Here is a 24,282-nt window from a genome sequence, read left to right as displayed (position 1 = left end):
GACAGAAAAAACAATTTGTTCTGATCACATAAGTGAAGCAAAATCTTTGGAGCAGTGTGGGGAAATCTAATTACAGTCTTTTAAAAATGGGCACATGCCCCCCAGTGCTATCAGTCCGGTTTACAGCAGTCCAAGTTGTGGAAGGAAGTCATGCATCGTGGAATCACATCACTCAGCCTGATACCAGGAGTAAAGGATGTGGTAAAAACCTACAGCTCGGCAACTGCGCCTTCAAAATAAACCACTATTCGACTGGCTTTGAATTAGATGAGACACAAATGTCTTTACATCTGTCTAATAATAAACCCCTATTAGAGTCGCTATGAATTAAGAGAGACAGAAAACCTTTTGGAGTTGTCTTATCTGGTGTAAAATACAAATCTGGCAAATCAAACACTGCGAATAAGGGAGCGACTGAAAGTAGCTTTTAGAAATGCAAAAATTGCATAAATCCCATTCATAATTTATCTAACTTTACCTAGCGTGTTAAACGCCTGTTTTGTGTGGCCGTTACAACAGTTACGTGTGCTTTAACTTGAAAGCAACTGCCGGAAGTTGAGTCTTCTGTTTGGGCTCGCTTGGCGCCGTCGTAAGAGTAGATGGAGGTGAAATTTCTCGCTGGAAATCGATCGACAGCGGACAGTTCAGTGTCACTCACACCGCGGAAGCATGTCACCATGTACGGTGTCTTTTTGACGGTGAAGCGGGATCGTTTCCATGATGGCGACCGCAGTACGGGCCAGTGTGAAAACTTGAGGAGAAAAGTTTGAGCACGGAACAGGAGTCTTTTTCTGAGACTTTCTCTGTTGTTACTGGCGTGATAAAAAACAAAACAACAAAAAACTAACATGGCATACTCAACTTTCGTTTCGTTTGTGGCATTTGCTTTGAGTTTGTACTTCGGGGTGTCCTATTGTTACTTTTCCATACCGCTGAAAATATACCCAGGGAAGTACAACGTCTCATCGGATGTGAATTTGACGTCTCTTCGGAGAGTAGCGTTAAAGTCTGATGGAAGCGGTCTCTCTCTGGCCTCTGATCCCACCGGTACCGTGAACTTTCTGGACATGGTGAATAATTTGCAAGGAGACTCTGGGAGAGGCTACTACATAGAAATGTCAATCGGTACTCCTGGTCAAAAGGTAATGTAGCTCCTGAGCTCCTGTCTGTTTTAACTCTCTGAAATATTTTTTACGTTTCTCATTTAGACTTAAACGCACCACTTGTGTCAGCTTTCCACTTTAATCACTGTATTTGCGCTGTGTTGTGTGTGTTTTGTGTTTTTGTGTTTATTTGTTTTTTCCTGGATGCATTTGTAGTGTGTTTACTGTGTATGTGTGAATAGGGGCTGGTCCATCCACCATGTGATCCAGTGGTCAGAAGGTGGGCTGGGTGTGTTTGTTTTGACTCAGGGCCATGGATACCCATCTATACAGCACTGTGTATTTAAATATGCTTTTAAATGTCTGTGTAGGTCATCTTGAACGTTTGAAAAAATAAGGCAACAGACTAGATCTCTATTACCCAAGAGGCTCCTTCATTTCTTAAAAAAAAAGAAAAGAAAGAAAGAAGTCAGGTATCTAATCCCCAGTGGAAGTGGTCCTCAGGGTCCCTGATCCACTTGGTCATGTGAGTCGTCACATGAGTCAAGGTGGGAAGGGTGAAACTACTGTGAGACTTCACCCCACCACATCTTGTGACCTGTTGAGGTCACCTGATGCAAGGTGTGAGTGGAGATGAAGCCTTCATCGTAGGTGGACGATAGCTGGTGTCGTAAGCCACCACCAATGTTCAATCACTGACTCCTTTAACAGCCATATTTTTTTTTCAAGCTATTAAGTCTATACTTCAAAATATGAGGTTTAAATTTACCCCTGCAGCAGAGGGTCATGGGAAGATAAGTATGTCTAGTACATTCTTACATTTAGGCTCGCCTGGGACCACGGAGGAAGGATAATATAGCTGTGAGGGTGCTTCAGCCTCATTATAGCCTAGGGGTCTGTAGACTAAACCCCCCACCACCAACACCAACACTCTTTCTCTGGCTCACATGCACTCACATGATGCTGCCTGCGAGGACCAGTGTTTCTTAGCAGGCAGCTGACAGGGATTACCAGGATCCCAGGCAGCAGAGAGCACCCCGAGAGTTGTACAAAATAGCACTTGCTCTACAGCAGGGATATTCGTTGGCTGCTATTCCCATACGGAAAAGAAATAGTAAAAACTTATATGTGATTACTCATGAAAGTGGCCACTTTCATGAGTAAATCATATAAGGCTTACATGATTTACTCATGAAAGTGGCCACTTTCGCATTACTTTCATACATTGTTTTAGTAAGTATCCAAAACATACAAGTTTCATTATATAATTTTTCAAGGGATCTTATATCTGTTTTCACACTTATATGCTTTTCATACAAGTTTCACACAAGACAGATACAAACTTTATAATATTTATATATATCTTTTCCATATGCGTTCTTTTGGTTGCAGAACTTGGAAATGCGTACGTGTAATTTATTAGAACGTCATTTTTATACTGCTTGTTATGTAAAGCGCCTAACAAGATCATATTAATAATTGAGGAGGACTAAATCTGGGTGAGCTGGAGCTCCCGTCACTATTAAAAATACATGAGGCTTTAAGGGTGGCAGCGATTTGCCTTTGTGTTGTAAAGTAGTTGTCTTTGAATTGGAGCTTAAAGCAAAGGTGAATTATCTCATTAGTAAGTTGACCTGTTGCCCCGGGGCATCTCGAGTTAAACAGATCAGAGCTTTTAAGACTCTTGGGCAGCACATCTCAGTTTCTCAGGCTCACAGAGGCTTATCTGCGCTACCTGCCATGTCGCTGAGGATAACATTGCAGCACTTGCCAGAGTACACTTCCCACACTTCCTTATTATCAAGTCACAGCGTTGTATGCTTAATGACTTTTGTCCTAATAGAAAAGAACACTTTATAGTGTTCCCCAAAGAAGAAAATTCCCCTTTACCCTTATTACTTATCATTATTCAACAGGTAAATGTATAACAACAGATTATCAATCATAAAAGTCAGTCAGTTAAGCAAATGTCATCAATGCATTAGCACTGGAACTAAGATTACTATTCAGTTATATTCAGCATATTGGTATTTTAAACATGTTTCTCTATTGGGAGGAGTATGTATGTGTCAGTGGTGGCTCACCTTTACAAAACATTAAATCAGAAAGGGCGCAGTCTTTATGGTGTCTTTTTATTACAGCTGTGTGTTTCCTACTTTGTCAGAAAACTTTCTGTGCAGAGAACATTCACAAAAAGTTAATGACACGTTTAGGGGTTTGGCTATTGCCATTTAGTTTTTTGTTTCTTTGTTTTTTGTTGAATTGTTCACATTTGTGTGAGATTATGGAGTGTTTTTTTTAAGGCTAGCTCGCTTGTTTAGCAGAGTGGATCCATGTTGCTGCATCAAGCATTAAAACCACCTGAAAGCTGAACTTGATACAGATACCTGCTAAACAGCCATTTTTATTATTTGTTCGCGTTTAAAGTCGTTCTTGCACAATTTCCAGGATGTTAATATTACGGATGTGTGAACATAATTGTAGGCTCAGACTTCTTTAATTGGTTTATGATGCACAGTAAAGATAGAGGAAGCTTCACCTCTTGATCTTCTAGTCTTTTAGTGAAACCTTGCCAGCAGAGAGCCATCTGCTTTGGTTCAGATTGTTTATGCGGTGGCAAAATGTCGTGTAACTCGATACTATTGAGTTATACTCTCAATATTATTCTAACTAGATGATGATGTGATTACAGGGCCGCGGTGTTCAATGAGGCACTATTCAAATCAGCCACTAATTGCGGCGTCTGTTAGCATGTGGCACACACAGGCTGAGTGTTGGCTGGAGAGCCTCACATCTGCTAATTGGTACAAACAGGTAGCAGATGCATGCTGCCTCCATGGAGCTACCGCCAATTAGACAGCGAACGCTCAACTGCAGACTGCCTCAGCAGGGGAAGAGACTTGCCTGAAGCTCTGAAGCTTGACAAAGGGAGGATAGTGTGACTAGTAAAAAGATAGGTGGTGTGGGGATAAGGAGCTGCCCTTGCTTTCCCTTCTCGCTATTCTCCTTCACCACAGGATATCAGAATTTTCCAGTCAGGCCTGTTTGACTGGTTCAGGCCTTGTGTGAGTGGCCTGCTGCCATCTGCTAAGGTGGCAGAGGAGTTTTGGATGGCACAGTGACAGTGGTGGGACAGGAGCCAGCGCAATGAGGAGGAACTGATAAGCCCGGCTCAACAGGGGTTTCCCATGGCTGAGTGAACCAGTCGATAACATGTGGTTGATAATTACAGACCTGCTTTCATAAAGGCCAAATGAACCTGAGCATGCCGGTGGGATGTCGGCTACAAGGAAATGATTAATTATGAAAGTTTGCGCTCATAAGCAAACAGTGTAGCGTAATGGTCAACAATGGTCAACAAGCGTTTATCTGAAATGTAATTTAAGTAAACTATTGCCCGCTGTTGTGGTGCGCCTTAATGTAAAGGCAAACGCAACGAGGCGACAGTCGATCAGTTGTTGAAACCGCTGTTTACATTTGAACATGTGTAATGAGCTGCTCAGTTTTCATAGATTGCCACGAGTCTTTGTTGCTGATTCATCAGGTGGCGTCGGGGCATTAGGTTTATGACCCCCGCCTCGGTGGCGAATGCTTGCCAGCGAGTGTTAACATGGCCACAGCTGAAACATGAAGGTGACAGAAGTCTGCTGTTTATTTGTTCCTGTTCATTGACTCGATGCCTGGAAGACAACTTGATCTCAAGTGCTGTTAACTCGTCCCCACTGTTCACATGACACATACCAAACAACTGGTTAGGTCATATAGTCATGAAAGCAGCTTGAGGCTGTCGTGTTTGACTCTCAGATCACACATTCAGTGAACACTTACGTCCGAGGTGCATTGTTAATGACGAAGACCTTTCACACCAGTTTGTCCAACACTAGAACTGAACCAAAAGTAGTGCCGTTGCAACTTCATGTGTATCATTTCCTCTCGTGTGTGCTGCTAAAATAATGTTTACAGACGTTATTAAAAATGTGTAATTAATTTTAGCTGCAACCAAGCTGCGTTTTCTTCCTCCAGAGAAAATGTCCATTTACAGTTCTATATGAATCTTTCAGATGGGCACGAAACGCCCCTAAAAGAGATATAACCTTCTTTATGTTCGGCTATTTTTATGGCCCATTTCCCTTTCATTGTTTCCTTGAGAACTGTCGTGTAATTTACCTTTTGTGTTTTCATGCTGTGGAGAAATTTCTCGCATCTATCTTTCTCCCTTCTCCTCTAATCATATCTGCAAACAAACTTTAATGTCTTTTTAAAGCTTAAAGGCTTGTGAATGCATCCCACTGTGCTTAGCTGTCATTCTTTTCTTTTTTTCTTTTTTACCATGTGATTCTGGGGCCATGTAAGTGGGGGGAGGGGGGGTAACAGATAGCTGGAGTGATTGTTAAAACAAACTGTGCCTTCTGTTTTCCAGCTGAACATCCTGGTGGATACGGGTAGCAGTAACTTTGCCGTGGCTGCAGCTCCACACCAATTTATTACTCATTACTTCAACACTGCACTGTGAGTGGCTGGAATACTGCCTGCTTGCATTTTGTAATAACTGTAGTATAACATAGTAAATACATTCAGTTTTTGTTATATATAGCTTTGTAACTGTTTACATATTCTGTTTTCTTTTCTCCTGCTTTTAGTTCCAGTACCTACCGTTCAACCGGTCGCACTGTAGCTGTAAGGTACACCCAAGGCAACTGGGAAGGTGAGCTGGGAATAGACAGCGTCTCTATTCCCAGAGGCCCAAACGGGACCATCAACATCAACATCGCCGCCATCCTGTCTTCTGATGGCTTCTTCCTCCCTGGGATCAACTGGCAAGGCATCCTGGGATTGGCCTATCCTGTGCTGGCACGGGTACGGGAGATACTCATTTACAAGTTTGCGTAAAGTTATTAAGCAAAGTCATTGATTTCTGCCCAGTGTGACATTAACTAGTAAGAAGCTGTTTTACACTCTAATGAAAACAAAGATGACACTCAAAGGACAGACGTTTTGGCGCACTCATATGTGAATTGTGAAAAAAATGGGGATTTGATTTATTTCATTTGTGTTCTGTTCAACCGTTTTCTTACACTTGTCCAATTCAGGGTTGTGGGGGCCTGGAGCCACTGTCATAGGGTGAAAGGCGTGGTATACTAGACAGATTGCCAGTCTATCAGAGGATTAACAGAGAGACACATTCAGGTCTACAGCCGTATAAAAATCGCCAGCTAACCTAACATGTATATCTTTGGACAGTGGGGAAAACAAAACAAAGTACCAGCTGGTGGATTTGAACCCAGGACCTTCTTGCTGTGAGGCAACAGTGCTACCAAAAGCACCACCGAAGTGACTATAAAAGCATTGATTACTAAAATAACATAAACTAATTATATTGAGTGAATCCTCAGAGCTTGTCCGGACAAGCAACGTCATTCTCACTTACATGCCTCCCACTCCTCACATCACATATCAAACACCCTTCCAATTTAGCAGTCTACTTAAGCTGCAAATCCTCTGACTGCTGCCCTGAGTCACTGCTGTTTTAACCCCTGGAACAGCCCCAGCATCCACCTGTGTTCTCCGTGGGATATTTGCTCCTTACTCGTCAATTTCTTGGTGTGTCATATTTGCAGAATGTCATTTTTGGAGCACAAACACCATACTCTGGTTGAATTCTGTTTCTGTATGAATCGTTGCAAAATGATTTGGCTAATTAAAGCGCTGTTTTCCATGTATGTGGAATTAAACACAAACCTAAGGATGAGAGCAGAAGGAGGAAGCAAAACCTGAGAAAATGTGAACATGCAGGTTTCACAATGTGACAGCATTGCATGGCTTCCTGCTCGCCTCCATTTCTGTTAAACCACTGAATAACTTTGCGGTCTAATCTTATCTGAATGTCGTCATCCACTTTTCACATGAAAGAAGAAAACTTGTTTGTGATATAATTACAGGAGTGTGTGTTTTTCTTATAAAATGATGGGGTGAGGTTATGTTGTTGCTGTATTTTGTCATCTCTTACTTCCATCTCCCCTTATACCATAGATGTGAATTAATCAGTTTTCTTTTTTCAAAAGAAGAGCTAAATCAAGGTGCTTTACCCAGTGTCAGCTTTTTTTAACAGATTAATCTCGTCTTAATGGAGCGTTAAAGACGTCAGCGCAAACTGCACAATACGTACCTTCATTCTGCGCTGACTGCAACAACCTTTGGGATCAAATGTCAGTGATTGTGGAGCCGATACGCTTACACTGACCACTTTGTGCTATTGGCGACTCCTGAGTGCTGAGGTTGAACTTTCTTCCAGGCTGTTTGTCATGCATGACATGGTGACACTGTGGAGGAAAACAGGAGTGAACATATCACAGTCCAAACTGATGATACACCGCTGTCACATAAAAACACATTTCAGCATTTCCATTCAATAGAGCTGATGTTTGAGGTGATTGATTTTCTACGATGTTGTGTGTGAAGCTTTTACAATCTGTGTAGTTACACAAGCTAAAGGTATGAAACGCAAGTGTAAAGGTTTCACTCGATCAACATTATTTAACACCGTCTCGTGTGTCTCCACCAGCCTGACTCGTCCGTGGAGCCCTTCTTCAACTCCGTGGTGAGACAGCTGGGAATTCCTGACGTCTTTTCCCTCCAGATGTGTGGTGCTGGACTGTCAGCCGGCAGCGAAACAGACACTACGGGCGGCAGTCTTGTGAGTAGTCAGAAGTAACACCCCAAGCAGGAGTTTGATTAGATAAAAACATTGGTTTTAAACAGTCTTTATATTTTGGATCTCTGTCTGAGATTTTGATAGCTTGTGTGTGACCAGCACCTTTTTATAAACGTCATAGCTGATGTCCTTCATGTCACTGTGTTTCCACATTGGAAGGCCTTTCTACTTTGACTGGAGCTAATTAAGCTAAGATAGCATCCTGCTGAGAGCAAGTCTGTCGCCGTAATACTTTCGACCTTGGTGCCTCGCTCACCGCATCTCCATCATGTGACCCGCTGGTGCAGACAGATGGATAAGATGGCAGGGTGCTTGTGCGTGTATGTGTGTTTATTGACTGTGGTCTGTCAGAGTGTGGGCACGGGGATAAACATTTGCTAGAGTGTATTCTTGTTGGATATTTAATGTGGCACACTTGACCTGGTGATGATTGTGTGGTTTTATTCCTTCACAGTGGTGAAAGTTTCTGCCCGAACATCCACTAAGAATGTTTTAGGCCACAAGTCATATGCTAAAAATTAGAGATTCTCACACAAGTCAGATACAACGATGAAGCAACAACATTATATATCAAAGAGGTCAAAGGTCACAGGGATATCACAACGTTCTGTGAAGCACTTCTGACTAATATTGATTAGGATATTAAGTAGATCTAACTGTATCGATATTTGTAACAGCTGATTTAAAAAAGGTAAAAAGGGAGACGGTGGAAACACCATAGTTTTTCCACCACATGGCTCTCTGCCACTCCCTCTGTTAGCAACATGTTTGGAATGCCACAAACAAAAGCCGAGCAGAGCGTGAATGAGTACATAATAACTATCATAATGCACAAATAAGTACACATAACAAATGTTATGGAAATCTGTTGTTTGTGTTTTGAGTGTTTGGGAAAAAAAACAATTGGCCGATATGTCAGAATTAGATCACTAAGTATCGGTATTTATCTGTCTTAAGAATCCTATTCCTATCAGGCTCTAATTTTAAGTCTAGTTAGATACTGAAGTGGTGAAGCTAAACAGATATGTAAACTGCAACTTAGCTGATTTACTGAGGCAAAAAAAATAAAAGGCAGTAATTCTGGTTATCTTCTTCTCTTAGATAATGGGTGGGGCTGAACCAAGTCTGTATCGAGGCTCAGTGTGGTACACCCCTATAATAGAAGAGTGGTACTACCAGGTGGAGGTGTTGAAGCTGGAGGTGGGAGACCAGAATCTGAATCTGGACTGCAGAGAGGTAAAACTTCACGGTCTGAATCGCTTCTCTCACTGTCTGATCCTAACTCCACACTGCACTATTTCAAAGTGAACTGTAACTTTGACTTGGAAGTTGACTCACAGCACTTGATTAACTTGCTGTGTCAAGGTTAAAACACTGAAATGTAAGAGAAGCTGAGTAGGAGTGCTGCAGAGCAGTGTAATCCAGTTTGTCTGCTTGTGAAAGAACTTCCTCATTTTATATTCTTTTGTTTGCTCAAGGTCTTCCATAGGAGTCCGTTGCAGCGAGAACAAACCCTACCGCACGTCACTCTTTCTCTCTCTCTTTCTTTCAGTATAACATGGATAAAGCTATAGTCGACAGTGGGACGACTCTGCTGCGACTTCCTGTCAACGTCTTCAATGCATTGGTAGAAGCCATCATACGCAGCTCTCTGGTATGCTGCCTCCGCTCCACAGACAATGATGAAACATGTTATCAGAGCAAAGATATGCAGGGGAGAATAGCACACACTCACTGTTCAAGGACGTAGTAGCTTTAAGTGGAGGGATCGAGGGTTTTTTTTCCTGTTATGTGTGTGTGTGTGTGTGTGTGTGTGTGTGTGTGTGTGTGTGTGTGTGTGTGTGTGTGTGTGTGTGTGTGTGTGTGTGTGTGTGTGTGTGTGCGCGCGCGCGCGCGCTCCATGCCTTTGTTTATTTACCATTAGGCTTTGCACATTTCTCACCTTTTTGGAACTGCACACAAACAGTTCCCAAGGTTAATTTGAACTTGGAGGCAACATTTTCAATTAAAGCAGCCACATCCTTGCAGATGAATACATCCATCCATCCATCCATCTTCATCCGCTTTATCCGGGGCCGGGTCGCGGGGGCAGCAGCCTAAGCAAAGAGGCCCAGACCTCCCTCTCCCCAGCCACCTCCTCCAGCTTATCCGGGGGAATACCAAGGCGCTCCCAGGCCAGCTGAGAGATATAATCTCTCCAGCGTGTCCTGGGTCTGCACCCTTTTCCGGCTGAGAACCATGGCCTCAGATTTGGAGGTGCTGATCCTCATTCCCGCTGCTTCACACTCGGCTGCGAACCGTTCCAGTGCGAGCTGGAGGCCCTCACCCGATGAAGCCAACAGAACCACATCATCTGCAAAAATCAGAGATGAGATTCTGAGGCCACCAAAGCGAAAGCCCTCCGCCACTTGGCTGCGCCTAGAAATCCTGTCCATAAAAATTATGAACAGAACCGGAGACAAAGGGCAGCCCTGGCGGAGCCCATCACCCACCAGGAACAAGTCCGACTTATTGCCGGCAATGCGAACCAAGCTCTTGCAACGGTTGTATAGGGATCGAATGGCCCGTAGCAATGGGCCAGACACCCCATATTCCCGCAACACCTCCCATGCTATCGTGCATAGATGGAGCGCTTTAGGTTGAAGTTGTAAAATGTTGCTTTTTTTGTTTCTTTCTTTGTTTTTTTGTTTGTGTGTGTCAGCCGGTACATAAAGGTACATAAAGTGCATGAGGCAGTTAAACAACTCCTTGGTGGCAGAGCCCCTGGTGTTGATGAGGTCCGCCCCGAGTTCCTGAAGGCTCTGGACGTTGTAGGGCTGTCCTGGTTGACACGCCTCTGCAATGTTGCGTGGAGATCAGGGGCAGTACCTGTGGACTGGCAGACCGGGGTGGTGGTCCCCATCTTTAAGAAGGGGGACCGGAGGGTGTGTTCCAACTACAGGGGGATCACACTCCTCAGCCTCCCTGGGAAAGTCTATGCCAGGGTGCTGGAAAGGAGAGTTCGTCCGTTAGTCGAACCTCGGATACAGGAGGAACAATGCGGTTTTCGTCCAGATGAATACAAAGTAGGAAAATGAAAGCAGAACATCAAAACTTGTTTTGGTGCTATGTTGACCTTCTTTTTCTGTCTTTATCCTTTTTATCCTTCGCACTGTCTCTTTTCTGTCTCTGTCAATTTCTTACTGTGACTGTCTTATTTTCTTTTTCTCTTTCCTCCTGTGTTTTTTTTTGTTTTTGTTTTTGTTTTTAATTCAGATCGAGGAGTTTTCTTCAGGGTTCTGGGAAGGCACCAAGTTAGCATGTTGGATGAAGGGAGAGAACCCCTGGAGGTTTTTCCCTAAGCTGTCCATCTACCTGAGGGCCACGAACACCAGCGAGTCGTTCCGCGTCACCATTCTGCCTCAGGTGCCAGGCACATATATAATCATATAATCATTCCTTCTCTAGAGCTTCCATCAAACAAAGACAAACTCATCTCATCCTCATTTCTTGTCATCTCACAGCTTTACATCCAGCCAATCACGGACGTTGACGGCACGCTGGACTGCTTCCGTTTCGGGGTGTCGTCGTCAACAAATGGCATGGTGATCGGCGCCACTGTTATGGAAGGCTTCTATGTAGTGTTTGATCGCACTCAGCGGAGACTGGGCTTCGCACTCAGCAGCTGTGCAGGTCAGGGTTCATACTGGTGCCACTTACTGCAGTTACATGTCTGTAAATATTTCGCTTTTTATGAGAAACTACAGCAGAAATCCTAAAGTACAGAGTAAACCAGACATCAGCTAATGATAACTTACTGACAGGCAAAGTCCTAAAGTCAGCCACTTTCAGGCTCCCTGACCAAGAGCTCAACACAGTGTCCTGTTCACTGAGATCTAAACGTCAAAGGTTAAGCCTTCAGTGGCACTTCCTCATAGTTCTGTGGAAAAATGAACTTTGGCCAAGCCTCCCTCCCTAATACTAAAGTACAAAGTTCATTTTTGTTGTGTACTGAGCAAACACTTTTGTAGGCTTAAGGTTGGAGGCTTGTGACAGCATTTAATGTCTAAGCAGGGCAGGTAAAATAAATAAGAAAGTTAAATGCCATTGTTTAAAAAAAAATGATGCCTGAGCCCGTCATCGAAGACTACGAGCAGCAGTGTGCTTGATTAAAAAGCTGGGATAAAGTCTGGAGCCTGGCTGTTTAATGCTCTGTATGTGAGAACAAGAATTTCAAGACATCCTGAAGCCAATGTAAGATTATAAAATAGGAGTGACGTGAGCTCACTTGCTGCAATGTGTTAATGGTCTGTGTCATTTGGAGGCATGAAAGAGATCATTTATCTAAGCAGGTAAACAAGGCAATAATTGTGCATGAATAATTTCTTCCAGTTCCACCAAATTCAATTTAATTTTATTTTTATGGGCTAAATCACAACAACAGGAACCCTCAAAACGTTTTATATTGTAAGGTAAAGACTACAATAATACACCGAAAATCTCAGCAATCAGATGACCCCATTTGAGCAAGCTCTTGGTGACAGTGGCAAGGAAAAACTCCCCTTTAACAGGAAGTAAACGTCAAGCAGAACCAGGAGGGCAGCCATCGGCCATGACCGGTCGGCCAAAGAGACCATATTTAGCAATTTCTAAATGTTCCTTAAACGAGGAAAAACAGGAATGAAAAATAGATTTTGCACACTTTTAAAAGCAACAGTTGTTCAGTTAAATGTTTAAATGTTTAAAACGTTCATTTGCTCATTGTCAAGATAGCCTCAGCTAGCTCTCAGTCCAGCAAAAGTTCTCTTTACCTGTCTTTCCAGCTTTTCTCAAACATTAGCTCACAGTCACAGGTTAACTCTTTTTATTTGGCACTTGTTAAATTTGTATTGAATGAGGGCGTATGAGTGATGCTAACTTAATGCTGCTTTTTTGGTTTTATGAGATCATGTTATAAGACCTCTCTCATACGTCACTGCAGTGAGCGATGGGGTGGCTCTGTCAGAGATCGAGGGACCCTTCTCTGCAGCGGACGTGGCGGCCGACTGCTCTGGCGGCCCACTGAAGGAGCCTCTTGTGTGGATGATATCTTACGCCCTGATGGCAGTCTGCGCGTTGGCCCTCCTCATCCTGCTGCTCATGCTCATCCTGCCCTGCAGATGCGGAAACCGGAACGGTGAGATCACGGACGAGTCCTCGCTGGTACGACACCGCATCAAATGACTGAGAGGGCAAAGTAGAGCAAACCCGGGGAAGGGACAGTCGGACAGTGAGCAGAGCGCCTCCACGAGAGGCTGCACCGACCAATGACACTTGACTTAGGATTTTTAGACTGGACTCATCAGCTTGGCCCACAGAGGCAGTCGCACAGACAGATCAACTGCCTCTGAAGGGGAAAAATCCCCAGAACAATTCTTTAAAAAATCAGCTGTTGGTGGTGAATTTGTATTTTCTTGTTGGTTTTTTTGTGGTCGTTGCCTCTCTTTGACGATGATAGTTTGCTAATGTTATGCTTATGTTGCCTTAATCCACCTACAGAGGCTGGTGGAGGCACTCAAATCATAACTGGGCTTGTTCTAATTAAAACTGCTAAAGGTATTCTGAGAAATCTAGAACTTCAATAACACTAGAAGATTAAAATTAAAATTTTTAAAGCAGTTAATAAGTATACACACACTAACCATCACAGCAAAGAACAGCTCAGCAGTGCAGACAATCACAGCACATCCAGAAGGAAGGATAATAACACTGATATCATCTCCATGCAAAAGGTGTTTTCTAGGTTTCTAAGCCTTATAAACCAAAAGTGCCTTTGTTTTTGGTTTTTTTGTTTGTTTGTTTGTTTGTTTTTTGGGGGGGGGGTTCAATCTAATGCCAACAACGGGATCTATTTCTTGGATCTATTTTGAAGTTTTCCACTCGTCTGTGGAGTCAAATGATTACCCAGAGATATTACATAAAAAATAAACTAATTAAAGTAAAGCTGCTCACTGGTAATAGGAAGAATATGAAAAGTTAGACTTGTGTTTACAGCGCCTGTAGTGCCTTTGTGGTCTCGGCTCTCTGCTAGAACAGTATCAGCAGTTTGGGACTTACTCTGCTGAATTGCACTTCCAAAGTCGATCAAAGTGTTATATAAAACGAAAGATCAATATTTCTCCTTCTGTAATGTAGTTTATTATTTTAATGTAGCTATACCCATTCTGTATACCCTCAGCTTTATATTTAAGTCTCTTTGAATGTGATTGTATCATTATTATTATTATTATTATTATTATTATTATTATTATTATTATTGTAATTATAATTATTCCAGATCTTTGCTTTCTGAGACTAGAATTCAAAGGGTGTTTATACTGCACATTTTATACAAATCATATACAGAAACACTTCAGCATTGATTTCCTTTGTTACTTGTGAGCTTCAGTTAACGTTCTAGCAAAGCAGACATTCCTGTTAGCAGTAAAAAAGAGATAAAGAATCAACTTATTGAATGTCATTTTGCAGTCTGTTCGCACCAGTGAAATAAGGTCCAAACACAGTCCACAGAAGATGCTGCGCCACAGTTCAGCCTCATTCAGCTTCCTGTAATCTGACCCAAGCTGCACTAACATGTCGGAAAAAATGTCAATTTGTGAGACTGTTTCACTGAAAGCACACTTGAATCTAAAACTGCTCGCTTATTTATGAGTGTATTTTTTCTGTGCCAAAAATTGTAAACTGTGTTGTAAATAAAACAACTTGTGACAAATCAAAGACATAATCGTTTTTAAATCATTTTTATTTCTTTTTGGATGAGAAATACAACAAAATAAAACGTACTTAAATGTAGCTTATAATAGATAAAGTAATTTCAAAAAGTAACAAATTATGAAAAAGAAAATGGCAATAATTCAATGTAAGTTTTTCTCTGTATACGTGTCGGGTTGATACCTCTGTAAACAGAAGTACAATTCATCTGGTTGTGTTTGAACATTATCTGCATGTAAGTTGCTAATAGCAAATATTTTTATGCTAACACAAAAGGTCAAGATGAATATAATTACTTCATAATCATCACAATATTAGAGCTGTAACAGTTATTATCTTGATTAATGGTTAAATGTCTCTCAGTGTAGCCTTGAGCCGCTCTTCATTTCTGCTTAATTTGCCAAAACACGTGTAAACATAAGTAGAAATACAGTAGATAAGGCAAAAACAGAGTTTGTACAATTCTAACAAGCTTGAAAGATGATGTATGTCACCACCTTTACCCGGTTTTAACACCGAGTAAAGACTAGGTCTTTTTTTTTGGATGTCTTGCTGCATAAAACCTTTAACAAAAGGCTGTACTATATTTTCTAAAAAGCTGTGATTGCCTACAGCTGTTTTTCCTTTATTTAAGAAAAAAATAAGAAGCAGTGTCATTGTGATATTTTAAAAAGCTGTGTCATCAGACTCATGCTCTGGCTTCCTCAAAGTACCTTGCTCAATTCATGACACAAATGTTGAGAACTACGAGTCAAATGTTCAATACAGCTTAATGCTACTTGATGTCAGTGTTGCTAAGCATACGGCTGAAACGTACACTGATACAAATGATTGATTAGAACAACTTTTAGTTGCCACTATACGAGCTCATCATTTGCAGAGGGACCTGTTGCTAGTTTAGTCTCTCTGACTGTTTCTGAGAGTAAAGTACACAAGTTTCACGACTCAAGGTGTGCTTGGTACTTTTGATAGCTATTGAAACGGTTGTGGGGCGGAAAGTGGCTTTAAAGAGCCTTCGCGATTTTTGGTGATTAAAGTTCAGTCATTTAGTTGCTTTACTCCAGCCCATTCACTAGCTGAGACCACATCCTCATGTAGGTTTGGTATTTCTAGTAGATAATTGCAGATTGCACGAGCATGAATTGAGGCTGCTGTTTGGGGGAAGGCCTCAGAGGGGACTTCCGGGTTGGGCATATCCCGATGTGCTAATGAGAGGTGAATGAAGTGGAAAAAAAGGAAGTGTGTGGGGTTGTTTATAGACTGAGGGCTGTGAAATTCAGATAAATGAGCCAGTACACACCCAAGAACCCAGCCCCAGATACTGAGAACCATCAATACACCATTGGGTGGGGGCACCAGCCACTGGCTGGGAAATAGGCCCCACACCTGGGGGAGCCTGACATGTTCTGAGAGAGAGAGGTGGAGTCTAAGACCTGACCTGAAACATAGATATTTACTGTGTAACCCTCCCCAAGACCTTCGGTGTCTACATGCAATTTAAAATTGAGAAGTGGGCACCGACACCAGAGGTGAGGCTGAATGAACAGACTCTGGACGCTGTTCAGTGTGCCCACCCCGAAGGCCCTATATGTATGTGTCATGAGAATGAAAGTAATGAGAGAGTCTAAACTGTGGAGGAAAACTAAGGTACAGGCAGCCATGAGGGGGGAGAGAAGGAGGGCCTCCCTTGCACCTCAGTGACACACCTGCATCCCAAGCCCCTGCGTGTGTGGAGGGGGGAGGAGCCAGCTTCCTCGCTGACCACCAAGGGCAGGGAGGCGCAGGCCCATACAGCCCATGGCTGCAGCACCACCGACGCCCAGGGTGACCCGTCCGACCACCCCACTCTTTTGTCTCTTTTAGCTAGGTGCTGTTTTTAAGCTTATATGATTCACAACTCAGTCTTCAGTGGCTTAACAAAATAAAAGCATTGCTCTGAAAATGATCAAGTACAAGTAATGGAGTCTAAATGAGTGAAAAAGCAGCCAATGTCCAAAGAAAAACCTTTAAAAACCTTCAGAAGACCTGGAGAACTATTGATCAAGACCACTTTATAAAAAGTAGGAAAGACAAGAAAGTATGCTCACACTTTGGAAGCAAAATATGAAGAAATGAGGAGAGGATCAAGACTTTTGCACAGTACTTTGTTTGCATTTTTGTTCCTTCTTTACAAGAAAAAAAAAAGCTTTGTAATCCTCTGCGGATGATAAAGGCGAAGGATACCAAAGACAATGAAACATAATAATGTCAGGGCACGGATTAACCTTTTGGCTTGTCAAACACTCGAACAAATACGATTAATCACACACAACACTCATATTAATATCCTAACTTGGCGTCAAGGCCCTGCTGTGATTCAGACATACGGTGTTTATCATTACATCCAGCCTCCAGGTCAAGCTGTACAACTCAGAGCACCAGATGGGTAAACCTTCTTATAACATCTGGTCCTCCAAAGAGATTAAATCAAAAGGTACATAAAGTGCATGAAATCACACAGAGCGAAGTTAAATTTGACTTTTAATCAAAGTCTAATCTTTCTTTATATTTTACACTTTGCCTGTTCATGAGTGCCATTACAAAATCTCAAAACGAATGAACCTTCATCTGACGGTGGATCCAGTCCGGGAATTATGCGACGTTGCCGTAAACACCCGGTGCATCCTGCCCAGCGTGCTGTTCCCCCCAAATGCTGTCACCTATGAGCCACCATACTCCATCCATCAGGGACACCAGAGGGCCGCCGCCGTCAGCCTGAGACACAGTTCAGGAACAAACAAAGGGCAATACTAACTTACAGTGACTTTGAGAGGCTACATGAGGACTTTTGAGGACAGTTTTAGGTCTTTCATGGATTTCTGAGGTCAGTGAAAAAGCTCTAAATCATCCAAATAAAAGGGGATATAATAGTCAGCTGCCTCCTCTGGGCTCTAACTGTACATTCACTGCTGACTGTATAAGTGGATTGTTACCAGGCACAAAAACGAACAGTTTATTTAAAACGGTTGCTGCACACAGAACATAGTGCTGGACTTGTTTGAGAGTGCCGCAAAAGCAGTTACATAAGAGCATGAAAATGTTTTGGATTCTTTGATGAACAAAAACTGCTTTTATGCGACGGTCTGTTTGGACTGGCTGAACTGCAAACACTATTGGAGCGCATTGTTCTGAGTCTGCATTCAGAGACTCCATTCCCACTAAAACTGAAGCATTGTAACCTCGAGGTGGGTCACACTGTGGACCTCTGACACTCAAGGACACTACACAGCTAAACTGATTATCATATCCTGGGATATCCTGTTCGTGTAGGCGATGAAACTGTTGCACTCTGCAGCATCTATGAGAGACACCTGAGCCTCCATCAGGTATGGAAAGACAGAGTCTGTCAAAAAAAACAAAACATAAATTAATATATAAAATAACGCTCACACACTCTCCTCTACGTTCAATCACTTGACAATGAGTGCAGGACTTTGATGCCATCTAGTGGTAGTAGGCGGCAATGAGCACCAATACTGATTCACTAACTACAGCTGCCTCACCATTTGCTCTGTGACCAAATCGTGTTATCCAGCACTTGTGATGAGCAGTGACTTTCAGGCCCACGTTTGGGAGGCACAGGTCCGATGTTCCTGAAGCCTACCAAGGAGTAAACATCTCTGCTGTAACGTGTTTAACACAGGACGAGCTGCTGCTGTTAACAATGGTGTCAATGTGTGCACTCTTACAGCCTCTCTGTACACAGACTGCCACTGTGTGAACAGCTTATTCACACAGAGGGTTATACTCAGCTGACAGCTTGCTAGTTTGCTAAATGTAACGCTTACTGAAGTAACAGTGCCAAATGCATCCACTGAGGATGTGCATCTTCCAAAATGTCAACAGGTCTCAACAAAAGTTATTTAAAACTTCTATGGATGCACTTTTAACAAAAACGCCTTATCCTAAAATATATGGTGCCATGACTGGCTAACAATGCCTGGTTATTAAGACTTCTGGTTGAGATTAAGGAACTGGGGGGGGAAAGACAACTGATTAAAACATGTTAATATGGGATTAACTTTGCTGAGTCCATCTTAGATTTATGGAGTAAATCTGTGGCTGTAAATCTGTATAAGACAAGATAAGATATACTTTACTTATCCCAAAGTGGGAATGCAGCAACTCAAGATTAGAAACAGCCTAAAAGTAGAATGAATATAAACACAAGCACAATAACATAATATACATACATAATAAAGATAAAACTACTATAAAGAAGCTAAACAGACTCATTGGCCACTTTATTAGGTACACATTTCAGCTGCTTCTTAAAGCAAATATCTGAATCATGTGATGTATATGGGTCATATGACAGCAACCCAATGCATTTAGGCATGCAAACGTGACAGGGTGCTGAAGTTTGAACTGAATGGAGAATGGGGATTTAATAGGTGATTTAAGGGACTTTGCACACGAGAGTTAACTCATATTACTCGTTACAATCAAATTATGCAGAAGAGCATCTCTGAATGTGCAGCACATCGAACCTTGAAGCAGACGGGCTACAGCAGCAGAGGGTCACACGGTCAGCTATTGACAGGAAACTGAGGCTACAGTTTGCACCTGCTCAACAAAATCAGGCAGTAGAAATGTTGCATGGTCTGATGTGAGCCAACATTCAAATAGCAGGTTCAGATATTTTCCTTTAAACCAGGGGTATTAAACATGAGGCCCAGGGACCAGATTTGGTCCAGCATTGACCTCAATCCGGCCTGCTGGATGGCGTTGGGAAAAGGAGGACATAAATGTGGGAATTTTAACTGTATTTTCACAAGTTCTACAGCTTTAATAAAAAACAGTACACCAAAGTAATTAACTAATTGATTTCTGTAACTTTATACATTTATTCTTACAATTTAAACCCATGCTGACAGATTGTTTTAGTTTACTAAAGCAGCATTTCTTCACCATGTAAGAAAAACTGAGAAATAATGTTGAAATCACCCTTTTTTTTGTCCTATATTAGGGTCTCTCATTTATTAAATGTGTAGGTAAAATTTTTAAACTTACAGAAATCAGATAAGATGAAAGTGGGCTGTATGTGGGCCGCAATATAAAAGACTGGTTTCTTGAACATGGCAGTGAGTTCACTGAACTCAAATGATCTCCACAGTCACCACATCTCAGTCCATATTAAATAATAATTAATAACTTCAATTAACTAAAAGGTGATTAAAATAATGTAATGAAGGGGCTCATCATAAGCACCTGTTATGTCCAAAGGTTGGGAGAGCCTCATAAGAGCAATGTCATTTTTCAGGGTCTGGCTGTTGTAGCTCTCATGAGTTATAATGCGACGCACCGAGTAAGCAGGGTTAAACAGAGGGCCTAATGGGTCCACTATCCCAGCATACTGCCCAGTCTGCAGGACTGGTGGCCCTGCAAAGGTGGGGGGTGACCAGCAGAGATTTGATTAAAGCTGGATCAAACCACGGTTACTGAAGGGTGGTGAAGGTGAAGGTGGAGGACTCACCAGGTCACACACTGAGCGGCGGTGACTATCCAGTAGGGGGAGACGATGGCTCCTCCACAGCGGTGAGAGCCGGCAACCTGGAGGCTGACTTGCCAGGGCACAGCCCCAAGGGAGGCCAGCTGTCCTGCAGAAGCCTTGCTGGAGTTCACCCTGCTTCCACAATCTGAAAAAGGAGGCTGCTGTTAGAGCATTCTACAGCTACAGGCTTTCAGAGAGACAAAACTCAACAACACACTGAAAAAAACCAGTGTGATTGCAAGGAAGAGCCTTCAGCTATCCTCAACTATGGAAACAACTCCCAGATTGGATTCAGGAGACAGACAACCTCCTGCTTAGGCTTGAAATGTTCTTTTTGATATGCTGGATGCACTCCACTACTACATTAAATCATTAGTAATTAGCAACTTTTGGTTCTCACTATACTTTGCCTGTCTTGTCTCTCTCTGCTCTCTTCTCTTTCGCCTTATCCCCAAACTGAGCCTTGTTCTGCCAGAGGTTTCTTCCTGCTAACAGTGAGTTCTTCGTTCCCACTGTCGCTCTCACTGAGGTTTGATATTGTAGAGACCCTACACCAGGGGTGTCAAACTCAAATACACAGTGGGCCAAAATTCAAAACTGGAACAAAGTCGCGGGCTAACATTTATATGAAAAAAAAACTTCCTCCAGATATAAGAATGAATCTTTTCTTATGGACTCAAACAGGTTTTGCTGAAAAACTGAATATGGAACAAGCAAAGCTTAATACTAAACAATATATATATTAGCTGTGTAATACCAGCAGGCCAGCTCTAATAGTAATTTGGTATGGCTTCGCGGGCCAAATGTAATTAGGCTGCGGGCCAAATTTGGCCCGTGGGCCAGAGTTTGACACCTATGCCCTACGCTATTAGAAAGAAACCTCAGCTAACACACCGCTTTCTGTGATCCAGCACATGGTGACAGTGGGAAGGAAAAACTCCCTTTTAACAGGAATAAACCTTTATGTGCTTGTAATTCACTTGCCAGGTGAAAGGTTGCTGGTTTGTTTCCAGGGGGTTTACCTTATAATATAAAGCACCTTGAGGTAATTGTTGTTGTGATTTGGTTCATTTCTAAGAAAGTATAAAGACATACTAGTACAGTGCAATGTCAACACCATGTTGTTAGGACATGTACTTCTAAGGATTGGAGGAAAAAAGACATTTGGAATGAGATCAGGTTAATATCATATCAATATTAGCATTTTGACACAGGTTTATCATTACCAGCTCACTCACTGTAGGGCAAGTTGTTGCAGTATGGATGCCTGAGGGTTGAAGTTAGACTTCACTAGTAAGAATCCATCATTAGCATCAGCCCTTTGCTGGCCTGATTTAAAATACGTGCCCCTGTCAAAGCACAAATTGTAAAAAAAAAATTGAGCATCGCTTGAAAATCGTTCACAGAGCAGCTTTTGTTTCATCTCAGGCTGAACTAGCTGAGCATCTCACCTGATGTATCCGATGCTCTGGCAGCTCGCTCTGCCCTTCTCCTCGGTCCAGCCATGAGAACCAACAGATTTTCAGGCTTTACTCTGAGTCGAGTAGATCTGAAGCAGGAAACTGGAGCCGTGCAGCCTCACTGAGCACAAACAGCAAACACAAGCGATGACTTGGCATTTTGTCACAAGTGGAAAGTGGGTGAAGAGGCAGCCAGTTGAGAGTGAAGCACACAAAGGACTGGCAGTTAACAAGGAAAGATAAATGCTTCAGTCTACATATTATCTCATTATCTCATCATGAGGAATATGGATGATTCCAGAAAAAACAAACCTATAAAAGCATCAAACTGTTCTGTTGTATAAACTCTGACCTTGTTTTCAAAGATTGGAAATCCAGATGAACAGAGTTAACTTTCTGGGATTCTCTCACCTTCTTTTATTGAGCGTGCATCAAGATAACAACTAATGAGGCTACCTGGGAACAGGTCAGCAGCACCATTGGGTGTAAACAGAGCTTCACAACTCTGTGAAGAAGTATGGTTTTAGAGGATTTTGGGAGGGAATTTCCATTTTTTTGGAAATCCCAGAGAAACTTCATCTGCTGCCTAATAAACAGAATGGATGATTGCATGGGGCACTAGAGCACACAGTGTGGGTAATTTACACATATGTGAAGGTCTCATTAGGGCTTAATAATATATTCAGCTTTTAGGGCAGCATAACACTTCCATGGAGAAGATGTCTTTTCCAGAGATGTCCTTAGTTTTGTTCATTTCTGCAAGACAATGCAAGGTGCCAGTAGTCCAGATGAAAAATGGACCCACTTGCAGTCCAGACCTGTCCCCCTTTGCAAATATTTTGTGCGCTATGAAACAAAAAATGCAACAAAAGAGGCTCCGAAATGAAATCTTGTCAGTGCGAGAATGGGAAAGCATTAAACTTCCCCCCCAAAAAGTCCACATTTCATTTGTTGTTTTCCAAGTTTTTCTTTTTTGTAAACCAGGTTCTTATCAGTGTGTTTCATTCAGCTTTATTGAACAAATCTAAAGGTGGAGGACAGAGAAGCTTTTTCTTCCCACCATGAAGCTGCTTACCACAGTTAGCTTCGTCCTGCCCTGCGGGACAGTCTGTAACCCCATCACACCACTGGGACTCCCACTTGCGGTTCCCATCTCCACATTTAATCCCATGAATACAGGATGAAGAAACTGGAATTGAAGACAGGAACCAGAAAAAAAAATCAGTCTTCCAATCTCACTAATGTTGACTCAGTTCACTAAATAAATCCTTCACTTACAGTAATAGGCAAGGAGGACTCCAGCCAGCAGCAGCAGCAGCAGCAGCAAGGAGATGACAGCAGCAACAGTGAACTTGATGCACCTGTGTTTGAAATCTGACAGAAGAGCACTCACCGTGACTGGAAACCCACTCACACCCAGCTTCACGATTACATTTTATACACAGAACAGTTTCTAATGAGACTTTTTGTTACAAGCAGTGTCCAAATGACGTGCCTAGTATCTGTACAGTCGTGTAAAGTATTCAAACTGTATTAAAAGACACTCAAATACCTTTGTGCTTGGGGATGGAGGGACTGCTCTCAGGTGGAGGCTTCAGCGCCACATTGTGAACATACTGGGGTTGAACATCTGATTCGGCGAGCGCAGGAAGTTTCATCTTCTCATATTCACGGATGAAGTGAGGACAAGTGTCCAGATACTTTTGGCAGAGCAACAGTGTTTTTGTAAAGTTACAATACTTAAAATAAATTGAAAGCAGGTCTTCTTCTCAAGGCTGATTAAATGCAGACTCACCGGATTGGTGGTCATTTTCTGTTTAATCATCTGTATTTTGAAAAAATTGAAATAAAATCCCCCTGTGATAACTCCAGCAGCAATCTTTCACTCAGATAATCTCATCCACATCACTGCCAGCACCTCCAGTATCTCCTCCCAGGCTCCGCTCTGCTCATTCTCACATGGATGCGATCAAATAAAGAGTTTGTATGAAAACTGTCACGCCTACACTTCACACAGCATCAGTTTGTTTCCCTCCTGAGCACACAGCAAAGACAATGACGAGTTGGCGAGTCTAAACATGACACAGGTGTTATCTGCTTAAGTGTCAGAGCAGTGAGTGAGTACTGTAACGCCGAGTGTGCAGTGGAAAGGTACTGAAAACATGATGTATAGGCAGGTAGACACAGCGTGTTTCAGTGATGCAGTGGCTGAGCGACAAGAAAATATGGAGAGGATATTTTAAAGTGAAAATGAAATGCATTAATCAGGCCAGCATGCTTTTGGATTGACTGCTTTTTTATTTATTTAATGATACAGTACTCATTTGACAAAGCAGCCTTATATTCAATGCACAGGAAAAGAACAAAAACATTTTACCTGATAATAAAGAACAGACATGAAATGACGCCTGGAGAAGGCTTTAAATGGTACTTCACATTCATACAGTCACTTAGCAACATTCACATTCATCTGGGTGAAACATAAAACATGCACAGCAAACATGTCAGCCTTCCAAACACACACACACACACACACACACACACACACACACACACACACACACACACACACACACACACACACACACACACACACACACACACACACACACACACACACACACACACACACACACACACACACTTATTTGGTCTTTTTTAATAATTTTTGTGATTTGGCTTGATTCCTAATGTTGATCTGTTGAGTCAGTCTTAGTAGAGTCGTACAAAAAGGAATGAAAATTC

At 42.3% G+C, this 24,282-nt stretch overlaps 1 protein-coding gene and 1 pseudogene across 2 annotated transcripts; one reads left to right on the top strand and one right to left on the bottom strand.

The window, feature by feature from the left end:
• Window positions 1-546: 546 nt before the first annotated feature.
• LOC146693775 (beta-secretase 2-like) lies at window positions 547-14,551 on the top strand. The gene is made up of 9 exons (XM_085429662.1): window positions 547-1,142; window positions 5,524-5,612; window positions 5,744-5,960; window positions 7,666-7,797; window positions 8,917-9,051; window positions 9,368-9,469; window positions 11,071-11,220; window positions 11,319-11,487; window positions 12,776-14,551. Exons 1-9 carry the CDS (start codon window positions 849-851, stop codon window positions 13,015-13,017), a joined length of 1,530 nt encoding a protein of 509 aa, XP_085285788.1. The 5' UTR covers window positions 547-848; the 3' UTR covers window positions 13,018-14,551.
• A 43-nt stretch (window positions 14,552-14,594) lies between these two features.
• Window positions 14,595-23,347, bottom strand: LOC146693774 (transmembrane protease serine 2-like; annotated as a pseudogene). Its single transcript, XR_014923829.1, has 12 exons — window positions 23,333-23,347; window positions 23,090-23,276; window positions 22,816-22,911; window positions 22,613-22,726; window positions 21,529-21,658; window positions 21,316-21,426; window positions 21,173-21,216; window positions 20,020-20,222; window positions 19,793-19,939; window positions 18,087-18,183; window positions 17,809-17,926; window positions 14,595-17,308 (listed from the first exon to the last, which is right to left on the bottom strand). The product of XR_014923829.1 is annotated as a transmembrane protease serine 2-like (transcript).
• Between the last annotated feature and the right edge of the window lie 935 nt (window positions 23,348-24,282).

Source organism: Copadichromis virginalis, linkage group LG14, assembly GCF_057382275.1.
Source record: "Copadichromis virginalis isolate Kocher_CV1m ecotype Utaka linkage group LG14, C_Virginalis_male_GT1.1, whole genome shotgun sequence".
In the NCBI taxonomy this organism is placed as follows: Eukaryota; Metazoa; Chordata; class Actinopteri; order Cichliformes; family Cichlidae; genus Copadichromis; species Copadichromis virginalis.
Note: the sequence above shows the minus strand (reverse complement) of the source record. Positions and strands in the feature narration are given on the sequence as shown.

Excerpts from the sequence above, each read along its gene's own strand:
- LOC146693775 (XM_085429662.1), top strand. The coding sequence starts at position 849 with ATGGCATACTCAACTTTCGTTTCGTTTGTGGCATTTGCTTTGAGTTTG. Across the intron at positions 7,798-8,916 it reads ACACTACGGGCGGCAGTCTT|ATAATGGGTGGGGCTGAACC; the intron begins GTGAGTAGTCAG and ends TTCTTCTCTTAG. Across the intron at positions 11,221-11,318 it reads GCGTCACCATTCTGCCTCAG|CTTTACATCCAGCCAATCAC; the intron begins GTGCCAGGCACA and ends GTCATCTCACAG.